General features: G+C 39.8%; 1 protein-coding gene across 3 annotated transcripts; it reads right to left on the bottom strand.

Annotated features, from left to right (window-relative positions):
• Nucleotides 1–1345: 1345 nt before the first annotated feature.
• On the bottom strand, nt 1346–24851 carry efhc2 (EF-hand domain (C-terminal) containing 2). 3 transcript variants are annotated; one of them, XM_061879668.1, is made up of 16 exons: nt 24602–24851; nt 22145–22333; nt 21923–22073; nt 18948–19171; nt 18596–18847; nt 14245–14352; nt 14004–14142; nt 11930–12095; nt 11713–11855; nt 11442–11638; nt 11234–11367; nt 8472–8666; nt 6865–6957; nt 6687–6786; nt 2399–2440; nt 1346–2283 (listed from the first exon to the last, which is right to left on the bottom strand). In XM_061879668.1, exons 1-16 carry the CDS (start codon nt 24638–24640, stop codon nt 2227–2229), a joined length of 2229 nt encoding a protein of 742 aa, XP_061735652.1. In that variant the 5' UTR covers nt 24641–24851; the 3' UTR covers nt 1346–2226. The 3 variants fall into 3 exon arrangements, with proteins under 3 accessions (XP_061735652.1, XP_061735651.1, XP_061735650.1); XM_061879667.1 differs by lacking the exon at nt 2399–2440 and having other exon boundaries at nt 1346–2349; nt 11713–11815; nt 11905–12095; XM_061879666.1 differs by lacking the exon at nt 2399–2440 and having other exon boundaries at nt 1346–2349.
• Nucleotides 24852–24945: the final 94 nt, after the last annotated feature.

Raw genomic sequence — 24945 nt, 5'->3', positions numbered from 1 at the left:
TGACAAGATATAAGTTCAAACTATACGCTACTTTGTATTAAAACGGCAACAGCGGAGGATGCATGTGCATGTACAAGCCAGTCTGCTCCACAACGAGAGGATAGAGAAAAAAGAAGTAACTTATTGACAACAGTGCAGACTACAACGGTGGATTTGCGCAAAGCACTTTGGGTAAATGTCTACCGTATATGGATAATCAGCTGACGTCATACCTGGGAAGAACGTAACAATTGGGGCAAATTCCAAACAGCTTGTTTGGAAGAAGTATGAAGGAAGGCAAGATTATTTTAAAAATATCTGTACAATACCTCCATGGTTTGATTTCACATTTTCGGGACTTATGCAGACCCTAAATACACAACAACAGATAAAAAATAGGTAAGAAAAGTTGGTTTTGCATAATAGAGTCCCTTTTATTTATTTCTAATGATTTCTGATATAAAAACACATTTTCCCACTACTGCTCAGCTATATGAGAGGATATAGACAACAACATTATCATTTTAAAAAGTGCTCATTAAGCACTTTGATATGAGCTAATAGTCCATGTGGTTTGTTGTAAATTGATTATCTTGTTGCTAGTGAACTTTGACCAAGTATTTTCTCTACAGATCAAAGCCAATCCTGGTTAATATTTTGACCTGGTGAGCAACTACTTCAACTTCTTTATGTCCACCAGACAAAACAATGCCTCATAATTAATATTTTTTGAGCACAAGAAGATATTAGCCTTGACAGGCTGTGGTCACGATACATGGAACTGTATTGTGTGAAGGTGGAACAGTGTAAGGGCGTCAAGAGGCCACTGAACAGAAAAGCCCCCCGACTCTTGATCTCCGATATCTGTTTGGACTTGGTCGATTAGCCATGACGGAATCAGAGCCTGCATAAAACCCCAGCTCAGATCCTGTTAACCCCTGCAGACATTTACAGCCTATCCCTGCATCGCCTTTTACAAGGCAGCGCTGTGCAGCAGAACAACAATAAAGCATGCAAGTGGAGCTTATCCTGTATGTTCTCGGGTAAGACGAGAGTGATCCATGAACCCTTTAATGTTTGTCTGTCACACAGCCACACGTTTAAAGGTGCTATTCCACCCTTGATTGTTGGATTTGAAAGCTATTTCACCTCCATTAAGAAATAATGGAAACATAAATAACCTTAATTAACTATGGGGGCAATATTGTGAGTTACATTTTAGCATGCCTATTACAAATGTAAAGAAAAGTTACCCGTGTTTACTGCTGTAAAATGTAAAACTACTATTATTCTTGCAAGATCATAGGATTATCTGTTATTCATCTAACTGCAAAGAAATCAAAAAACATGAGTAATCATTTCACATTTTAATTCTCATTTTCACTTGTGTCAAGGACGTATTTGCATGCATAAACTGCAAATATATTTAGTAGCCCAGTTATTATTTTTTTTTTTTTTTCAAGTCAGGTGGGTCCAAAACTTTTCCACTGGTGCCACATACTGAACAAAAATGTGGGGGCTGGGTGGGACTTTCATTTTGTAAAAAGGCTAAACAAAAGAATTCATACTTAAAGACAAATATTTTTGTTATTCATTTGTTCTTAATGCCGTGCTGTTTTTGCTGGGGTTTTTTTTGTATTATTGTGTAAAATTGTATTTTGTACAGTATGCCAGCAGCATACTGTACAAATGGTACAATGGTTTGGAGCACACTTTGGACACATCTGTTTTCAAGTAAGTCTTATGTACTAATACCATGCATTGATTAATAATTGCTTCTGGCATATACAGTATATCCATTGCCCACAACAACAGGAAAACATGAAGACTAATTGATTAAATGACTAAAAATATACTTAATCAACTCTCCTTTCAGTGAGATTCAGCTCCGATAATAAAAGATCCTAAAAATTGGCTCATTCTGGCTTTTGGATGGAGCGCGAGAGTTCATCTGTACCTGTTGTTTCCACAGCTGGGAGCTGACAGCCGTGATTGTCTGTTTCTTCCGTTGAAGCCAATTTCCTCTGGTATAAATTCTGCACAATGCAGCGTAATACCTGTAGTCGTTATGTGTGTGAGCCTGACCTGCCTTGACCTCAAATGTGGTTCCGTTTTAAACCCTAGCTGTACGCTGTGAGAGCCTCGAACCGCACAGATTGCACTAAACTTTTGCGTGTTTACTTCTTTCTTGGTTTGCATTGGGTTAAAGCGTCATGTGGGGATGCATGTGTCGCATGTTGCACTCATCTACGCTGACGCGGCGCTCTCCGGGTCAGCCGTGTTGGAGACGCCGGGGAAGAGGTCCTGCAGCAGGGAGAAGTAATGGAGGTTTTTTACTCCGCGGGCATCACTGCGCATTTTCACGTCGAACTGGAGACAACAGGAAAACACACACTTGTGAGGGAAAAGTAAAGATCACCTGTTTTTTCTCAGACAGCATTCTTTTGTTTGGCACGTTCCTCTGAATCAGGACCACATAGAAATAAATAAACACATACTGGAGAAAAGACAAGTGGCTACTTCCTTCCTGCTTGGCCTCTGTTCTTGATACATTTGGCTTCTACCGTGGAACCTCAAAATGTTAACATCCGAAAAGTGCAATTTGGACATTTGGAAGCCAAATACACATTTTGTCTAAATAGGGTTCACAAATATCTCGTGAAACTTCATCTTAGTTTTTTTTTCAATGCAACATCAGTCAGGTACCAGGAAATGGAACTTTTTGCAATCTTGTGGTAGCGCACAACCAAACTTGTACGTGTGTCTTTCTAGGCTTCTCAGTACAGAATGGCTAATCTAGAATATACTGTATAGTATGATGCCTCTCTTTCATCTTCCTCAACTCCTTTCATGATGGTTAACAATGTCAGAACTGAAATAATTAAATATACAGGTTTTATTATCCCCACAGTATGGCAGTGTTGGGATAATTGGTTGTAAATTAGGGCTGAAACTATTGACTATTTGAGAAATTAAGTAAAATATCGATTAGTTTGTTCAATTAAAACTGAGTAATCGGATAAAACACACTTTATAGCCTCAATGCCATATATTAGTAAAAATAGATGAAACACACATAGATTATTTTGCTTGTCGTAACCTCCATTCTCTTTCCTAATAAATGCACATCATTAATATTGAAATTGCACTTTTGATAAAAGGTTATTTTCATTCAAAACACCCCGCTGTTCGGAGCCAGACAGATCAAAGCACCCACATAGCACCCCTGTCATTTGCCCTCTCTTGCATCGCCCGTGCAGAAACTATATCCTTGTATTAAAGGCATTGGGCAGTCAAATGCATTCAGAATTTGATACATTTGTATTAGTTAATTAGTTACACTCATTAAACAATTGATCCAAACAATGATAAGAAGGATATAAATTAAAGCTTTTATCTGTTCGAATTAGCACTCAGCATCAAGGGTTGAAATTAGGGGGTAAATCACTAAAATAATTCCCGAGCCCGGCCACTGCTGCTGCTAAGTGCTCCTCTCACCTCCAGGGGGTGGAACAAGGGGATGGGTCAAAAGTAGAGAGTAATTTTACCACACCTAGTGTGTGTGTGACAATCATTGGTTCTTTAACTTTTTAACTAGCTTTATTTGAAATCTAAACAAAATTGACCTTGTTTAGCGTTGAAAGGATTATGCCAAGTCAGTTTTAAGCAGCAGTATTTGGAAAATGACTTTTAAAAATGACTTTTAAAAATTAATTATCATAGTTACTCGTTACTTCCCCAAAAAATTATTTAGTTACTAACAAATTACTCTTTAATAAATGTAATTAATAACTAGTGAAAGTAATTTATGTATTTCTTAAACAAACAAAAAAAACATTTAAAAATATGCCATATGTAGTTGAGAGACATTTCACGAAAGTAGAGTGTGTTTGTGCCTTTAATAGGTGGCGCCTGTAGTCGACTGACATGAGTTGTCAGCGAAAGAACACTGCAAGCAGGATTTTAGTTCAGTTTTATTTGTTAGCTTGGCAGCGGTAGTTTGCCGGCAATGACGGCAACTCTTTTTAATCTTTTTACTAGATTGTGTTACATCTGGTTAATGAAGCGATTAAATGTGCTGCGATGGCTGCCATATTGCCGGCAATGACAGCAGCTCTTTTTAATCTTTTCACTGGATTGTGTTACATCTGGTTAATGAAGCGAATGGATGTGCTTCGATGGCTGTCATTTGTTCTTGTCCACAAACGGTGTATTGTACGATTGCAAGCTTGTCATCTCAATCATTGATTTGTTGTTCATTATTCCCTTGTAGTAGTAGTGTGTACGTGTAGTACAAACCCCGTTTCCATAAGAGTCGGGAAATTGTGTTAGATGTAACTATAAGTAAAGTGAATTATATTTAGATAGCGCTTTTATCTAGTGACTCAAAGCGCTTTACATAGTGAAACCCAATATCTAAGTTACATTTAAACCAGTGTGGGTGGCACTGGGAGCAGGTGGGTAAAGTGTCTTGCCCAAGGACACAACGGCAGTGACTGGAATGGCGGAAGCGGGAATCGAACCTGCAACCCTCAAGTTGCTGGCACGGCCACTCTACCAACCGAGCTATACCGGAATACAATGACTTGCAAATCCGTTTCAACCCATATTAGGTTGAATGTACTACGAAGACAAGATATTTGATTTTCAAACTCATAAACTTTTTTTTTTTTTGCAAATAATAGTTAACTTAGAATTTCATGGCTGCCTAAGTAGTTCGGAAAGGGCATGTTCACCACTGTGTTACATCACATTTTCTTTTAACAACACTCAATAAACGTTTGGGAACTGAGGAAATTATTTGTTGAAGCTCTGAAAGTGGAATTCTTTACCATTCTTGCTTGATGTACGGCTTAGGTTGTTCAACAGTCCGGGGTCTTGTTTTCGTATTTTACGCTTCATAATGCGCTATACATTTTCGATGGGAGACATGTCTGGACTGCAGGCGGGCCAGGAAAGTACCCGCACTCTTTTATTATGAAGCCACGCTGTTGTAACACGTGGCTTGGCATTGTTTTGCTGAAATAAGCAGTGAAGTGAAGTGAAGTGAAGTGAATTATATTTAAATAGCGCTTTTTCTCTAGTGACTCAAAGCGCTTTACATAGTGAAACCCAATATCTAAGTTACATTTAAACCAGTGTGGGTGGCACTGGAAGCAGGTGAGTAAAGTGTCTTGCCCAAAGACACAACGGCAGTGACTAAGATGGCGGAAGCAGGAATCGAACCTGCAACCCTCAAGTTGCTGGCACGGGCACTCTACCAACCAAGCTAAAGGGGCGGTCATGATAACGTTGCTTGGATGACAACATATGTTGCTCCAAAACCTGTATGGACCATTCAGTATTAATGGTGCCTTCACAGATGTGTAAGTTACATGCCTTGGGCACTAATACACCCCCATACCATCACAGATGCTGGCGTTTGAACTTTGCACCTATAACAATCCGGATGGTTATTTTCCTCTTTGTTCCGGAGGACACCACGTCCACAATTTCCTAATATAATTTGAGATGTGGACTCGTCAGACCACAGAACACTTTTCCACTTTGCATCAGTCCATCTTAGATGATCTCGGGCCCAGCGAAGCCGGCGGCGTTCCTTTGTGTTGTTGATAAATGGCTTTCGCTTTGCATAGTAAAGTTTTAACTTGCACTTACAGATGTAGCGACCAACTGTAGTTACTGACAGTGGTTTTATGAAGTGTTCCTGAGCCCATGTGGTGATATCCTTTACACACTGATGTCGGTTTTTGATGCAGTACCGTCTGAGGGATCAAAGGTCCGTAATAATCATCGCTTACATGCAGTGATTTCTCCAGATTCTCTGAACATTTTGATGATTTTACGGACCGTAGATGGTAAAATCCCTAAATTCCTTGCAATAGCTCATTGAGAAATGTTGTTCAAAAACTGTTCGACAATTTGCTTACAAATTTGTGACTCTCGCCCCATCCTTGTTTGTGAATGAACTTAGCATTTCATGGAAGCTGTTTTTATACCCAATCATGGTACCCACCTGTTCCCAATTAGCCTGTTCTTATAAGTGTTTGATGAGCATTCCTCAACTTTATCAGTATTTATTGCCACCTTTCCAAACTTCTGTGTCACGTGTTGCATGCATCAAATTCTAAAGTTAATGATTATTTGCAAAAGAAAAAATGTTTATCAGTTTTAACATCAAATATGTTGTCTTTGTAGCATATTCAACTGAATATGGTTTGAATATGATTGGCAAATCATTGTATTCAGTTTATATTTACATGTAACACAATTTCCCAACTCATATGGAAACAGGGTTTGTACATGTTTGCTGTGTGTTGTTGCCTCCTATTTGATATCAACTTCATTTTAGTTTGTAGTTGTAGTGTGTAGTACATGTTTGCGGTGTGATTTTTCCTCCTTCTATTTGATATCAAGTTAATTTAAGTTTGATTCTTGTTGTTGATTACATTGGTAAAAATTTACTTCCTGCATTGAGCTTGCTGTGCTTCTGATTCTGTCTTGTTGACATACAACCACATTAAAAGTGGCATGCCACATTACATCAAATGCATCTGTAAAAGTGTTGTACCTAATGTAAAAGTAATTACATTACTCGTTATTTGTATAAGTAACAGTGTTAGTAACGGTATTTTTTTTCTAACACGAGCTATAAGTACTGTATAAGAACATAACAATCCTATTTGCTTGCATTTGCTATCTCTTACCTTTAAAGTGTCGTCAGGCGTCACTGGGGGAGCAGGGTCCTCCAGCCAGTTGATACCAGCCAGTAAGGCAGTGTAGTCGATCTGGTCGCCGTCTGCAAACCTACGCAGTGCACCACACGTGCATTACCAAACACAACCGCCAAGGTACAAATGTGATCCAAGAATTGTTGTCTATTACTTGTGGAGCAGACATGTGAGCAGGTTGTCAGACACAGGAAGCTGGAAGGTCTTGCAGATGGCCGTCACCCCTTTAAGGGAGATGCGGCCTGTTCTGAAACATAAACATCTATGAAGCAACCATTATCTACATACAAAGAAAAGTGTAATAGGGATTACTACTATATTACTTTGTGTGTGGGGCGCTTGTCCGCAAAGGACAAGCCAAACATCCGTTCTTGCCACGATCAAAAATATTCATAGAAATTTTAACTATTATGAGAAAACAAGTCTGTATATTGGGCAGCACAGTGAAAAAGGGGTTACTGCATGTGCCTTACAATAGGATGGTCCTTGGTTCGATCCCCAGGCTCGAGTTCTTTCTGTGTGGAGTTTGTATGTTCTCCCGATGACTACGGCTGCCTCCCACCTCCAAAACATGCATCTGAGGATAGGTTGATTGGCAATACTAAATGGGCCCTAGTGTGTGAATGTTATGTGTCTATCTGTGTTGGCCCTGCGATGAGCCAGCGACTTGTCCAGGGTGTACTCTTCCCTCAGATGGGCTCCAAGCGGTAGAACATGGATGTATATTACGAGATAGAAGTTGGATTTTTTTTCCAGGCAAATTTTATGAGAATGTAAAAAAATATCAGAATATTACTAAAAAATATTTTTAAATTAAGATAAATAAATATATAAAATATCAAAAATAATTTAAACAAAAATAAAGTCAGAATATTACAAAAAGGGACATAAAATTATACTTTTAGAACAATATCGTGAAAAAATAACAATTTTACAAGGAAAAAGATGTAAATTTCCAATAGTGAAGTAGTATTGTTCATATATACTTTCTTGAAAGAATAGCTGTGCAATACTACTAAAAATAACATACAGTTAATGCTTAAAAAATACAGTTAATTCCAATTTTAAAAATTTAATTAAAGAGTTCTATTTTGCCAAATACAATTTTTCAGGGGAGTTTTACAATGGTATTAATTTTCAGCGTTTCCCTATGCATCCTTCATAATAAAGTAACATCAAGTTTAATCAACTTTGCTGTGACTGTGTGATCAATAAATTCCATATTGACAAAAGGGCAGGGATGATTCGGTAAAAAAGTGGTGATAGTGCGGAACAAGAGAAAAATGAGGAAGGTGACATTGTGTGTGTGTTTGTTCTTCCACGCTACATGCCTTTTAAGTCTTCAGGGTCCATCTGGTTCCAATGCTCCTCTCTCAAAGATGGAACTAATACTTGCTCAGAGATATGGGAATATTGAGTGCACGATTGATGTCTTGTTGTGACACTCTCATTCTACCTAGTATATGTGTGTGTTTGCTTCTGAAACCATTATCTATATTTGTATGCCTCGTTCTGACAAAAGGCACAAAGATGCTTGGGAGTTCACTGAGTACTCGCAAATCAGTGCTTGTGTGAATTGTTCAAAGACTCTTGCCAAAGAGGCTAATGTGTTACCGATGCATCCCAGGTTTAAATACCTGAATGAGCCTGAGATGAGCTACAGCCATGAGAACCAAGGGGAGCGCACGTCTTGGCATGTGTGAGACCCTCTTAGCGCTCACTAGCATATCCTCTTGGCAGTAATGGAAATGCTGCACCTACTTGTTTGGGTCGCTGTGTTCGAACACTCGGGCCATGTCGGGCAGCTGGTCAAAGTCCTTCTTCCTGAGGAAGTCCTGGGCCACGGCCAGCATCAGGCCCACATCCACCTCAGACTGCTTGTGCTCGGCGAAGGATCGGCCAAGCACCAGAACCTCATGCTCCGTCAGACCGCAGTCCATACCCATCAGTAGGTCCCTGTCACAGAATGACTGCTTTACTTCTAAGACACTAGATGACCCGTGTATATGCCCACAACTCCAGGGAGGACAGCTTTGTATTGAGAAAATAAATAAATATATATATATATATATATATATATATATATATGTATATAAACAATGCATGCTTTGTTACACATCCTAAAATAAAGATTAGAGCACTGCCAATTCCCTGTCAGTCAGTTTGTGTCTCTAAGCTAGCAGGATTATTGTTAAAATGTGAATCTTACATTAGCAGTTTAGCTTACATATAGCTATGCTAGTGTTGCTAACAATTGTGTCTGCCTATACTATTCCTTAATGTTACATTCTTGTCATTAAAATTGAATTCAAAATCCAAGGATAATAACAATTTCCCCATTGTGGGATAAATAAAGTCCATCCTTTCTATAGTCTTGATTCATTGTGTTTGGTATCACCTGTGAACTTAAACGTTTCAGGCTTGATGGCTAACTGTTGCTAGTGAGTCCCATCTCACTCTGTGTGAAAGGCACCAACAAATGTGAGTATTGGATTCACCGGGAAATATTCTCTCCTTACAGGTAAGTACACTGTAAAAACAAAATGTTGACTCATCTTAACTCAGTCAGGTCATCTTGTTGCTTTGACTGAGTTGAGTGGAGTCAACTTATAGTGTCAAAGATATTACACTTCAACATTCCGTCTGATGTAAGATGAACTTGAAAATATTACTTGAGATACCTTAAAAATAAGTTGGTTCAATATATTTGACCAAATTCCTGTAAGTCAATTTGGCTCAACATGGTGAATGGTCTGTATTCATATAGCACGTTACTATTCCTGAGTATACAATATGTTTGCATATGTCCACATTCATTAAATTGGCCCTAGTGTGTGAATGTGAGTGTGAATGTTGTCTGTCTATCTGTGTTGGCCCTACGATGAGGTGGCGACTTGTCCAGGGTGTACCCCGCCTTCCGCCCGATTGTAGCTGAGATAGGCGCCAGCGCCCCCCGCGACCCCGAAAGGGAATACGCGGTAGAAAATGGATGGATGGATGTCCACATTCAGTATATACATTATCACATTCACCAATTCACACACACAAAGCGCTAACCATGAGTTATCAGGAGCGGGCAACCTCAGCCTGAGTTTGACCAGACTACGATTGAACCAGTAGCTGCCTGCCATTCTGTAAAACAGCCAATCTACACAGTGAGCCATTTGTATGTTAATCATATAATGGTCACCGGAAAACATTATTTAAGAGAAATGAGTAAAAATGTTGGTTGAATTCATTTGATCAGATTTTCAAGGTTCAACACTGCACGTGGTGTGTTGGTTGAAAGGCCCACCTTGACTTACTTTCTAAAGTCAACTGAATTTATTATGGGATTTTAATGAATTTCCACACTTTTTTCTAGTTGTAGTTGTCATAATTCTTCTTAGTTGTGATGGGCACAACTGTCAACTTGAAAGCAATAGTCCTTCAGACAAACAACCCAAATCACAGTGTAACAGAGCTGTAACAAAGGGTGGGACAAAGCCTGTGTGTCTCGTATGTGTGAAAGAGGCTGTAGCGGCATAGCAGAGGCGTGATGTTGTCTGTATGTAAGGGATTGACGGATTGACACCTGTTACTCTCAGACAAGTTGTTTTTGTATGTCACAGTAGACACTAGCGCTGGTGACGCAGCTTCCTATCTGATTGGATTATACCACGTTGTGAAAGCACATACTTTTGTAGCAATTTCCAGCTTTAGTTCTGTGACGAAGACAAATGCGAGATCTTGTGTCACAGCTCGGAGTAATTTTTGCCAGATACACAATTCTACAAACCATGGTATTAATTAAGTACATGGTAGCTGCGGATTAAGGACTGAATACAATTATTTCATCTATATTAATGACGTTTAATTTTGCATGGAAAAAAGACTGAAGAGGGAAGGGAATATATATATGCACTTTACAATTTCATTTAACACCTTTAATATCAGCACGGTGGTAGAGGGGTTAGTGCGTCTGCCTCACAATACGAAGGTCCTGAGTAGTCCTGGGTTCAATCCCGGCCTAGGGATCTTTCTGTGTGGAGTTTGCATGTTCTCCCCGTGACTGCGTGGGTTCCCTCTGGGTATTTCGACTTCCTCCCACCTCCAAAGACATGCACCTGGGGATTGGTTGATTGGCAACGCTAAATTGGCCCTAGTGTGTGAATGTAAGTGTGAATGTTGTCTGTCTATCTGTGTTGCCCCTGTGATGAGTTGGCGACTTGTCCAGGGGGCACCCCACCTTCCGCCCAATTGTAGCTGAGATAGGTCGTTGTGGTCACTCTGATCTGCTGATGGGTTATTTACGTAAAAATGTTTAATCCGATTAATGCTGATGACATATTTCATCTCCACTTGAAAACAATTGTCACTGTTTGCCAAATCTTACAAATGATGGCACTGATTGCGCATTATTATCTATTTGCTGGAGGCAGTACAAAATAGTGGCAATATCTGGCCTTGGCTTGCTTCGTTCTGCGTAAAAGGTCAACATTTTTCAGGACCTCCGTATAAAAGGGGCTTGACCAAATTTGTACCTGAAGGATGCAAAGGCAACAAAGCCGGTGTTGGCGGGGTCGCCGAGAGCCAGAAAGTTACGGAGCTCCCGCTGCTTCTCCTCTGGAATTGATCGTAATTTACCCAGGATGATGCCTATATCGGCCTTGGGGAACTTTAAGGCAAAGACACACAATATTGCATTACGTTAATGAGTGACTTGCAAAAAGAATTATCATCTTTTCGAACCTGCTCGGCATGTTTTTCAAAGTACTTGAAGGTGTACTCATCAGCATCGAGGAGTTGGAACTGCCTGTTGTTGAGGCAGATGGCGGCTCCTACATACAGATCATGGGCTGTGAAGTACTCTGAGGGCTCGCTCTTAAACAACTCCTGTCCTGGTTTCTTCACGCGGCCCCTGGCCAGAAACATGCCGCCAAGTACACCTGGTAGCAGGAGCGTGAGGAAGCTTTGATGTCAGCTTGTAGTTCATATTCTGGAAGAGCCGTGTGGTGCAAACCTGAATTCTTTTGAGAGCGCTCAAACACGCTGATAGAGTTGTCGCTCAGGTAGAAGGAGATGATGAACTCCCTCTCGCTGTCCACATGACTGGTGGTCACCATCTTGGCATGGAATGTCAGCACATTGCTCTCAAGGCCACGTCTGAATCAGACAACACAGACAGTGCAGTAAAAGAGGCAAAAATACATACTTTGCAGTGGTATGACTGATCCAACCTATCATACTCCATGAATTTGTGGCGATCTTTCTGTGGGGGTTTGGGAAGCAGGCGCTGGCAGGAGCTTAGCGAGTCCTCCTCTGAGCCAAAGCCGTTATACGGAGGTACAAGCCTCTGGGGTTTGGGGGGTACGGCAGCTTTGTACTGTACCGGGGTGAAGTCTTCTACAGGGGAAAAAGGCAACACACTTAAAAGAAGAAAGAACCGCAGAAGGAGCGCAGAAACGATCAGAGGCTCGGAGGTAATCTATCCATCCGTCCGTCCCGGGCGACCGTTAACCCTCCACTGACCTCTGACTGCTGAGAGTCAGACAGCACCTTCCATCACTGGGGGCTGCGCTTGGTTTACTGCTGTGACTAACGCAGCAAAGCCCCAATGTTCTGCTCAGGGTGCCAGACTCATCCTGGCCCGGCTTAGGTTACTCTTGCTGGAAGGGAAGCGTGCCTCTTAAGATCCCCAATGGTGGAGGCGGAGAGAAACATCACCACAGGAGGCCCTAGTTAGTATCATATACCCGTTTGACGGGATTTGTCCAGCTGTAGTAGTAGTACTAACAGAGACATAACAGAGGCGCTATTTCTATTTCTATTATATATCATGCCTGTCACCTGAATAGTAAAAGGCTGTTGCCATAAACCAGTCCTTCTCAAACACCCCACTGGTGTGTCGCGGTGCGATGCCAGGGAGTGGGGGGCGTGACCTCTGGGAACATCCTTTTTTTCCCTTTTCCAGATTATAATGAAACGTATTTAGCACTTGGCTTCACTGTAACCACGGTGGATGACGAGGAAAGACCGGTGTGTTGTTTCCTTTCATGTTAATAAGATTATAATGTTATGCAGAGGTATAGTTACAATTTTATAGACAAATTATTTTATTCATACTGACGGTGGTGAGTGAAGGGGTTTTTAAAATATTTCTTTCCCCTGGGGGGAGGCATAACAGAAAATGTTTAAGAACAATGTCATAAACCAAGAAGTTGGTCAACTTTGACATCCAACATATATGCATAAGTCCCTTTTATTTTATTTTTACTTGCATGAGGATTATGATTAATTCTTCATCTAAATGAGAAGATACAATCATCCCATCAGTCGCCATCCTAGTGAGAGCAGATGTTGTACAGTAAGAGTTTATTTTAATATGTTTGTTTTTCGTATTTCTTGTTTAGCACATTAATGCTGCATAATGCTGCATAATGCTTCATATTTCACCAGAGCTGGATCATCACGCTTCTAAAACTCATCCTTTGTATATTCTGGATCAAAAATATAAGGTTTTTGGATCATAATTTGTCTTGCAGTAGTTTTCGTTGTCTCTCATTAAGTCGGCCATGATTAAATGTTGTTGTTGAAGGGAAAGTTAACATTGTGTTGCATCTGTAAAATTAATGCACTGCCGTATGCTTAAAATCATCAAAATATGTAAATAATAAATGTTATTATGAATGTGCCTGTTACTCCATTACATATGTACTTACAGTATATAATTAGTGTTGATGGAGATATTACCGTAGATGTTTTTTACAGGGCTTTATTTGCACAATAGACGCAATGATGTAATGAATCTTGTTGCTTATATTGTTAACCGACTTTTGCTAGCACTTGTCTCACATAAAGATTGTGAATGATGATTTAAAAAATATTGTACCAGTAGATCCCTTTTAAAAACCCAACATTTCTAATGAGCCAATTGTAAAGAGTTCATTACAAGATGTTTATTACATAAATTAGGTAGGTATATTTTTATTATAAAAATGTCTATTTGTGTTTCTTTTTCTGAGTAATATTTCTTAATATATTTGAGATGACGGTATTGAAAAAAATGCAAAAAACTTTCTGCTTTACCATAATACTACATCGTTGTCAAATTATTAATGTATTTCTGGTTGTATTTTTTTCTGGAATATTACATGTGAAAACTCAAAAATACTGACAAAAGGAGGCTTCTCTTTCGAACTGACAAAGTCATACTGCCCTCAAGTGGTTAAATGTACACATCACCTCAATCCTCCAGCCAACATTTTCTGTGTACTGAGCAAATGACCAAATATGAGTGACAGTGCTGTTTACCTATGCCATATTTGGAGCGGTAGTAGTCTTTGGTGAAGTCATCACAGTCAGCGATGATCACGTTCCTGCCCCACACGTTCAGCTCGCCGCCTACCGTCAGATCAAAGTCCTTGTAGAACTCCTCCTGAATAGCTCCTGTCTGCAGGGGAGAGGAGACAAGTACATCATATGAGAACTATACGTCATTGCTTATTATGATCTTTCATTACATAGTGTCATTCCCTGTTCCTTAGAGACGTACTTTGAGACTATCCAGCATGTAGCGATCTCCTTGCCTGGTGGAGGCCAACACGTTGAGCACGGTGCGGTTCGTCACCTCTCCTGGTAGCACCAACTGGTTTGAAACACGCTGTGGATAAATAATATGAATAACGATTATAAACAGGCTGTAAGAGGGAATACTGGATGTTGCTGCATCCCTATTGGCCAGCACATTGTAGTCCACCTTAAGAGGGCTGACATTTAACGACGGGTGTCATTGCAAACCAAGTCACTGGAGTGAAAAGAGACATGATGGAGGCCTGGCTGTCTTTCAAGTTGAATTAGGCACTGGGGTGGTGATGCTTGAGGGATTTGCTGCAGTCGTCCTTTCTGTCAGACTGAATGAGGGCGCAATGATAGGAAGGCAGCCAACCAGAAGAAAGGAATGGTAAATGGTAATTGGGTTATATTTGTATAACGCTTTTCTATCTTCAAGGTACTCAAAGCGCTTTGACACTATTTCCACATTCACCCATTCACACACACATTCACACACTGATGGCAGGAGCTGCCGTGCAAGGCCCTAACCACGACCCATCAGGAGCAAGGGTGAAGTGTCTTGCACAAGGACACAACGGACGTGACAAGGTTGGTAGAAGGTGGGGATCAAACCAGGAACCCTCAGATTGCTGGCACAGCCACTCTCCCTACAGCGCCACGCCAGACTATTACTTTGCTGTTTCAAATTAAAGTTGCTTTCTTGTAGTCTACCGCCTTTTTTCCCAAAGGATATTTTCTGAGGAATCTTTTGGATGAACTACGAGTAATGGGGCCGCAAAGGGGACACTTGTACAAACCCTATTTCCATATGAGTTGGGAAATTGTGTTAGATGTAAATATAAATGGAATACAATGATTAGCAAATAATTTTCAACCCATATTCAATTGAATATGCTACAAAGAGGCCACAGGGAAGACCCATGACACGTTGGGAAGACTATGTCTCCCGGCTAGCCTGGGAACGCCTCGGGATCCCCCGGGAAGAGCTAGACGAAGTGGCTGGGGAGGGGGAAGTCTGGGTTTCCCTGCTTAGGCTGTTGCCCCCGCGACCCGACCTCGGATAAGCGGAAGAAGATGGATGGATGGATGGACAACATATTTGATGTTCAAACAGATAAACTTTTTTTTTTTTGCAAATAATCATTAACTTTAGAATTTGATGCCAGCAACACGTGACAAAGAAGTTGGGAAAGGTGGCCATAAACACTGATAAAGTTGAGGAATGCTCATCAAACACTTATTTGGAACTGTGTGAGCAAATAGTCAAACAGTTTAAGAACAACATTTTTCAAAGTGCAATAAAAAGAAATTTAGGTATTTCAACATCTACGGTCCATAATATCATCAAAAGGTTCAGAGAATCTGGAAAAATCACTCCACGTAAGCGGCCTGGCCAGAAACCAACATTGAATGACCGTAACCTTCGATCAAAAACCGACATCAATCTCTAAAGGATATCACCACATGGGCTCATGAACACTTCAGAAAACCACTGTCACTAAATACAGTTCGTCGCTACATCTGTAAGTGCAAGTTAAAGCTCTACTATGCAAAGCGAAAGCCATCTATCAACAACACCCAGAAACGGCGCCGGCTTCTCTGGGCCTGAGATCATCTAAGATGGACTGATGCAAAGTTGAAAAGTTTTCTTTGGTCTGACGAGTCCACATTTCAAATTGTTTTTGGAAATATTCTACATCGTGTAATCCGGACCAAAGGGGAAGCGAACCATCCAGACTGTTATCGACGCAAAGTTCAAAAGTCTGCATCTGTGATGGTATGGGTGTGCATTAGTTCCCAACGTATGGGTAACTTACACATCTGTGAAGGCACCATTAATGCTGAAAGGTACATACAGATTTTGTAACAACATATGCTGCCATCTAAGCGCCGTCTTTTTCATGGACACCCCTGCTTATTTCAGCAAGACAATGCCCAGCCACATTCAGCACGTGTTACAACAGCGTGGTTTCGTAAAAAATGAGTGCGGGTACTTTCCTGGCCCGCCTGCAGTCTAGACCTGTCTCCCATCGAAAATGTGTGGGGCATTATGAAGCGTAAAATACGACAGCGGAGACCCCGGACTGTAGAACGACTGAAGCTCTACATAAAACAAGAATGGGGAAGAATTCCACTTTCAAAGCTTCAACAATTGGTTTCCTCAGTTCCCAAACATTTATTGAGAGTTGTTAAAAGAAAAGGTGATGTAACACAGTGGTGAACATGCCCTTTCCCAACTACTTTGGCACGTGTTGCAGCCATGAAATTCTAAGTTAATTATTATTTGCAAAAAAAAATAAAGTTTATGAGTTTGAACATCAAATATCTTGTCTTTGTAGTGCAGTCAATTGAATACGGGTTGAAAAGGATTTGCAAATCATTGTATTCATTTATATTGACATCAAACACAATTTCCCAACTCATATGGAAACGGGGTTTGTAAGACAGGTAAGACATGTGTACTTGGGCTATGTTTATTTAATTTGATCATAATTCGGATTAGAATGTTACTGTGTACATGGACCCTGAAAAAAATGATCTGATTATGATGTGGATTTTCATGCACCACACCTTAAATCGGAATACTTGACTTTGGCATGGGCAACACCATACCATAAACAGAAAGGTGTGCTAGTGCTTGTGCTAGGTCGCCATCTTTTGAACGAGTCTGCTCACTGCACATGCTGAAAAATCAATGACTTCTGTTGTAAACCAACATGACTTGGTGCGTTTGTACTTTTCTGACTCTGTCACGGTCATTTTTACCTTCTGTTCACTAATTGTGTTGTTGCTAGTCTCGTTTTTAGAGCAACAAACTGAACAGTATATGTCGCTAATTGTGTACATGTTGAATGAGGGGAGACAGCAGCAAGACAATCGCTTCATTCCGAGACTATTTAATTTAGCCCTCCCTCCACCACCAAGGTTTAGCGGACGTCAAATACATGCGCAGTAAGGATTATTTCAACCTGAATTTCGGAAGATGTGTTTTTGGTCCGGCAGCATCCAAAATCCGGCTTGCGGGAAGTCTCAAGTTTTTGTTTTGTTTTGTTTTTTATTTGTCCGTCCGCTTCCATGTTAGCTACCTCTCTTTGTTTATAATGCCTATTTTCTGCTAGATATACTCTCTATTTTATGCTTCAGGCGCTACAATCTGAATAACTACCGGTATAAACCACCCGTCTCGATAGGAATGAAATTTTCATCCATACGTGTATAATCTGGTCAGAATACTTAGAATGCCGTATTAACATGAAGCATTTTTATTCCGGTTAGGCCATTAATCTAATTAAATGTGTCCATGTGCACATAGTTATTGTTACTACAACACTGCTTGTACACTAAATAAAAATGGCAAGTGTTTGACCTTAGAACATACACTATATTGCCAAAAGTATTTGGCCACCCATCCAAATGATGAGAATCAGGTGCCCTAATCACTTGGCCCGGGGTATAAAATCAAGCACTTAGGCAATGAGACTGTTTCTACAAACATTTGTGAAAGGATGGGCAGCTCCCAGTGATTTCCAGCGTGGAATTATCATAGGATGCCACCTGTATAACAAATCCAATCGTGAAATTTCCTCGCTCCTAAATATTCCAAAGTCAACTTCATTAAAAGAAAAGTGAAGAGTTTGGGAACAACAGCAACTCAGACAGGAAGTGGTAGGCCACGTAAACTGACAGAGAGGGGTCAGCAGATGCTGAAGCGTATCGTGCAAATACTTTCTGCAGTCAGTTGCTAGAGAGCTCCAAACTTCATGTGACCTTCCAACTAGCCCACGTACAGTACGCAGAGAGCTTCATAGAATGGGATTCCATGGCCGAACAGCTGCATCTAAGCCATACATCACCAAGTCCAATGCAAAGCGTCGGGTGCAGTGGTGTAAAGCACGTCGCCCCTGGACTGTAGAGCAGTGGAAAGGCCTTCCCTGAGTCACGCTTTTCCAATCTGGCAATCTGATGGACTATTCTGGATATGGAGGTTGCCAGGAGAATGCTACATTTCGGACTGCATTTTGCTGAGTGTGAAATTTAGTGGAGGAGGAATTATGGTGTGGGATTGTTTTTCAGGAGTTGGGCTTAGCCCCTTAGTTCCAGTGAAAGGAACTTTGAATGCTCCGGGATACCAAAACATTTTGGACAATTCCATGGGATGGCACGTCAAGTTCATATGTGAGTACAGGCAGGTGGCTAAATATTTTTGGCATTATAGTGTATCAGTTAAGTGTTACATGTGTAGAAATTATGCTACATTCCCCTTTAATTTCTAGAACTGTGTACGACCAAAACAATGTTCTTGAATGTGTTTGCCTTCCTGAACACCTCACTTTGGGTAGTTTGCTTCGACGGAGGAATTTTGACACGGAGACTCTCCCAGAATTTGGTGGGATCACCTCCCTGATCTCTATGGTGTCATCGGCCAGGAAGTAGTGCAGCACCAGTTCTCGAAGCTCTCCGAAGATGACCTTGCTGTCGTCCCAGAAGCAAAAGAAACGGAGGACTTTGCGGTCGTGGTCCAGGAACTGTTTCAGAGTGTCTCGCTTCTCATATGGCCGCCGGGGACTCATGCTTTTCTCTATCTGGATGAGGGGAGGAATAGCAATCAATTGTCATTCAGCAAGAGTGTTTTACAGTGAAAATGTTAACAAAGAAAGATAAATAAATAGGATACTGTATTACCTTTTCCCTGAGGCTGCGATAGGGGTCCTCTGGCACAGGGATGGGGTCATTGAGAATTACGCCACATTTGGTGAGAAAGTTCCTTGTGAACTGATCACAGTCGGTGGTGGTGAATGTGTGAGAGAACAGCACTATCTCCTGGTTGAGGTTAAAGTGGAACACGTTGAAGAACTGTTCCTCCTTGGGCAGCGGCAGTGGGATGCGTTGGCGACGAATTAGAGTTCCTACCGACAACATCACAGTATTGAATGATGGTCAAACCATTTGGTACAACTGCACCTTCTAATAATACATTTACAAATGTAACCTTTACAATAGATAAGGTGCAATTTGAATTTATTACACATTTAAATTAGGGTTTTTTAACATAACACTATAGAGGGGCCCAGGGCCCAACCAAATGTGAACACTGAATTAGTAATCCAACACTTGATTTTAAACGTGTTGAATAATTACAGATAGCCTACAGTACTTAGTTTACAACCTAGTCACACACACACACACACACACACACATACACACACACGCGCGCATGCACGCGCCCACACACACACACAGACACACACGCACGCACGCACACACACGCACACACACGAATAGATACACTTTGTAGTTGTGTAAGTCTAGTTTTACACATAAATATGTTTATTTAGATATATTTTTTGTAAATTTAAAAATAATTTTGATCCACATGTTATAAAAATAAATATGACACTTTTTTTAATTGCTATATTATCAATACTTATTAGAATATTAGAAATAAATAAGTATAAATATATACATATACTTTAAAAAAGTAATTTTATATATCTATATATATATATATATATACATATATATATATACATGTGTATATATATATATATATATATATATATATACACACATATATATATGTGTGTATATATATATATATATATATATATATATATATATATATATATATATATATATATATATATATTAGGGTTGTGGGAAAAAATCGATTCGAATACGTTGTGCGATTCAGAGTTGATTCTCATTTTTAAAATGTTTTTTTTATTTTTTTTATCAATCCAACAAACCACTACACCGCAATACCATAACATTGCAATCCAATTCCAAAACCAAACCTGACCCAGCAACACTCAGATTTGCAATAAACAGAGCAATTGAGGAGACACAAACACGACACAAAACAAACCAAAAGTAGTAAAACAAAAATGAATATTATCAACAACAGTATCAATATTAGTTATAATTTCAGCATAGTAGTGATTAAAAATCCCTCATTGACATTATCATTAGACATTTATAAAAAAAAAAGAACAATAGTGTCCCAGTGGCTTACAGTTGCATCGCATCTCATAAGCTTGACAACACACTGTGTCCAATGTTTTCACAAAGATAAAATAAGTCATATTTTTTGTTCGTTTAATAGTTAAAACAAATTTACATTATTGCAATCAGTTGATAAAACATTTTCCTTTACAATTATAAAAGCTTTTTTTTTTTATCTACTAGTCTGCTTGCATGTCAGCAGACTGGGGTAGATCCTGCTGAAATCCTATGAATTCAATGAATACAGAATCCTTTTGAATCGGAAAAATATAGTTTTTGAATAAAGAATCGAATCGAAAAAAATCTATATATTATCGAATCGTGACCCCAAGAATCGATATTGAATCGAATCGTGGGACACCCAAAGATTCGCAGCCCTAATATATATATATGTATATATATATATATATATATATATATATATATATATATATATATATATATATATATATATATATATATATATATATGTGTGTATATATATATATATATATATATATATATATATATATATATATATATATATACACATATATATATATATATATATATACACATGTATATACTGTATACACATATATATGTCTATGGCTATACATATATATACAATATACATGTTGCCAATATGGGGCTTCACGGTGGCAGAGGGGTTAGTGCGTCTGCCTCACAATACGAAGGTCCTGCAGCCCTGGGTTCAATCCCAGGCTTGGGATCTTTCTGTGTGGAGTTTGCATGTTCTCCCCGTGAATGCGTGGGTTCCCTCCGGGTACTCCGGCTTCCTCCCACCTCCAAAGACATGCACCTGGGGATAGGTTGATTGGCAACACTAAATTGGCCCTAGTGTGTGAATGTGAGTGTGAAAGTTTTCTGTCTATCTGTGTTGGCCCTGCGATGAGATGGTAACTTGTCCAGGGTGTACTCCGCCTTCCGCCCGATTGTAGCTGAGATAGGCGACAGCGCCCCCCGCGACCCCAAAAGGGAATAAGCGGTAGAAATGGATGGATGGATATTGCCAATATCTATATTGGCAACACTAAATTGGCCCTAGTGTGAATTTGAGTGTGAATGTTGTCTGTCTATCTGATTTGGCCCTGTGAAGAGGGGTGTACCCCGCCTTCCACCCGAATGCAGCTGAAATAAGCTTCAGCACCCCCCGCGACACTAAAAAGGGACAATCGGTAGAAAAAGGATGGATAAATGGATAAACCTAAATGTAATTATGTCATATAATACTCAATCTGTTCTTTTCCTTTTTACAAATTTCACTTTTAAACACTTTCTAAAATATTTGGTATACAACAGTCACAATAGTAATAGTAAATAATAACTTTGGTCCTACAAATAAAAAATAAAAAAGCTTATTATTAGTATTTATTAATAATACTATTAAATCTTATTCTTAATGAAATACATAATGAAACATTTGTAAAATATTTATGGTCTTTAAAGGTAATTAATAATTTTTAAAGCTTATTTTACACTTGCAAATGATGCAAAACATAATTGGTGGGATGTAGTGCAGTTTTACATACTGAAACTAAAGTGATAAAAAGACAAAAGTGTCAGAAATATATAATAAAATAGAGCAAAAATCTCCACACTTTGTCACTTGTGCTACAGTAACTTTGGAAAGACAACCACACAAACTACATCACCTTGAGGGATTCCACTGTTTTTATACTCTGGTTCCACCACTTGCATGGTATCGTCCTCCAGGTAGAAGTAGATCTTACACTTGCGGATCCTGTAGGTCTCATTGGGAGCTTCTGGCACCGCCTCCTGGAAGTACGCCTCAAAACACAGCGCCTGGTTAAAAAAGACGAAATTTCCAATTTGTGTGAACGGGATTCATTATATTATGACCTGAAGTACTGTACCTGTTTGTCAAAAGCCACCCATGATGGCAATCCACCCGTTGCTCCTCTGGGATAGACGGAATACTTCGGTTTGAACTTCTGTCCCAGCAACAGCTCGCCTCCGATGCCGGGCTTCTCTATCCCGGCCAGGAAAGGAACATCGCTGGAGTAGTCAAAATGTTGGGATTTGTGGAATTTGTCCTTTAGCAGCTGAAACACACGCGCACACACACACACACACACACACACACACACACACATACACAGGCTGCTAATATCAGTTTAGTTAGTATAGAAATAAATCAGGGGTCTCAAACTCAATTCACCTGGGGGCCACTGGAATCAAGAGTCTGGGTGAGACCGGGCCGCAAGAAAAGATTTCTTAAAAAAATGTTGCAAATTCCTCAGCATGTCTAGTTGTATAATGACACTTCAAATTGTATTCTTTGTGCACCGCAGCTTTCTCTGTGCAAATAAGACACGTCGGGGTGCCCCTGTGCTCAACAAAGAAATATTGCATCCCCCACTTTTCCTGGAATTGCCTCTGTTCATCACAAACCTTTCTCTTCACTGCAGGCTTTGAAAAAGACATGTTTGGGGTTGTGGAATATATTTGTGATTAGCCGACGCATGTAGAATAATGTTATTTCCACAGTGTGTGTCGTTCCGCTTTTCCTCCCAACAGCAACAGGGCGGTCGGCAGATAATAGCCAGCAAAGTACCGGGATAGCGAGCGGAGTATTATCCAGCGTCATATAGAAATATATGTAGTGTTCATCGTGTGAGGCAATGCAAATTAAACAATAAATAAAAAATTAAAAATTTAAATAACGGGGTGAATTGGTCCAGGTTATCGGGGACTGTTATTACTGGCGGACAGGTGTCGCGGTGTGACTGCAGCCAGGCACATAAGAAAACCCTCGTCTCCATGGCAACGTTTCTGTCGTTTTCACTCATTTGCCGCTTTTCCACCAACGCAGGGGTAGGCAACCCAGAACGTTGAAAGAGCCATTTTGGACCCAAATAACACAACGCTGTCAAGCGCCATTCATATAAAACTCGCGGGCCGCACGAACATTAAACTTTCATATTAAGGTGGGGCCCGCATAATAACGTCTCGCGGGCCGCATGTCTGAGACCCCTGAAATAAATTATATATATTTTCTTATGAAAACATATCAATAGTGGTATTTCTATCGTTTTTTTTGTATTGCTCCAAATTGTAGTGTAATAATGTTCATTGTCATTTCTGTATTATTTATTTCACTAACTGCTTCTTTGCTATCACTTTTACTATCATATTTGTACATCATATTTGCTGATGTTGTTCTATTGTTGTTATTGTTTTTGTCTTTCTTATCCCCCCTCTTGTCCCCACAATTTCCCCCTGTGTCTTCCATTTTTTCTATTTCTATCCCCTCCTTCTCCGGCCTAGCTGCACCAAATAATAATATAAATCCATTTAATAAAGTCAAATACAAATAAGGCAGCAAAAGAAGTATCCCCCACTTCTCTTTTGAAAAGTAAATTTGAACAGCCGATATGGGCATCTACATCAACTATATGATTTGCCTGAGAAGCTGGACAGGAAAAAATTTAATAAAACACATAATAAAAATTTAAAAATAAAAATAAAAACACAGGGCAGCACGGTGGAAGAGGGGTTAGTGCGTCTGCCTCACAATACGAAGGACCTGAGTAGTCCTGAGTTCAATGCCGGGCTCGGGATCTTTCTGTGTGGAGTTTGCATGTCCTCCCCCTGACTACGTTTGTTCCCTCCGGGTACCCCGGCTTCCTCCCACCTCCAAAGACATGCAACTGGGGATAGGTTGATTGGCAACACTAAATTGGCCCTAGCGTGTGAATGTGAGTGTGAATGTTGTCTATCTGTGTTGGCCCTGCAAAGAGATGGCGACTTGTCCAAGGTATATGCCGCCTTCCGTCTGATTGTAGCTGAGATAGGCTCCAGCGCCCCCTGCGACCCCGAAGGGAATAAGCTGTAGAATATGGATGCTTGGATGGATAAATGAACAGGTGGTCGTGGGTGTATGATAATTAACATTAGCATCATTTGCATAAAATACCAAGCTGAAATACTTTTTTTTTAATTAAAATTTATTATAGTGAATGAGACCTTATCTATAAACTTTTGAATAGTAGTTTTTTTGTAACCTTGATCAAATATAGGTTTCTTTAGTAAAAATAAAAACACTTCTAGAACATTCCAGAGGCCACAGTGCGCGCGCACACAAGTTTTCTTACTGAAAAATAATTTTAAGAGATACTTTTTTTTTTAAAGCTTGTTTATGGAAACACGCTAAACCATGTAGTTACTTACTCAGTACATACAGCGTATATATTAACCACAGCATTTTTTTTTTGTTTCATCACGTTAGCTAACATTACCTTTGCTGCGTCCTGCTAGCTAAGCATGCTAGTCAAATGTTATTTTCTATTGGACGAAAAAACAGTACTGACCTCTTTACAAGAATTTCCAGGTAGAAATGGAAGCGCCATGACGATTTTTTTCCCTCATTAAAAACGCAGCTCGGTGTCACTCGTGTGTTCAGCAGATGTGTTGGTGGTAACCGTGGATACGTTGATTGACAGGTCAGTTTCAAACCGGAAAAGCAACCAAATAAGGAGCGCAGGCTACATTCGCATGAGCCAGACAAGTTATTATATCAAGGCATTTTTAAAACACAGATATTTATAAAACAAGTCATTACATTTGCAATAGAGTTTGAATATGTATTTGTTCATCAAACAAAACATTAAGACTGAGCTACATGAAGCATGCTTCTTAAAATGGATTTTTGTAC

This window comes from Nerophis ophidion, linkage group LG19 (genome assembly GCF_033978795.1).
Source record: "Nerophis ophidion isolate RoL-2023_Sa linkage group LG19, RoL_Noph_v1.0, whole genome shotgun sequence".
NCBI classification, from domain to species: domain Eukaryota; kingdom Metazoa; phylum Chordata; class Actinopteri; order Syngnathiformes; family Syngnathidae; genus Nerophis; species Nerophis ophidion.
Note: the sequence above shows the minus strand (reverse complement) of the source record. Positions and strands in the feature narration are given on the sequence as shown.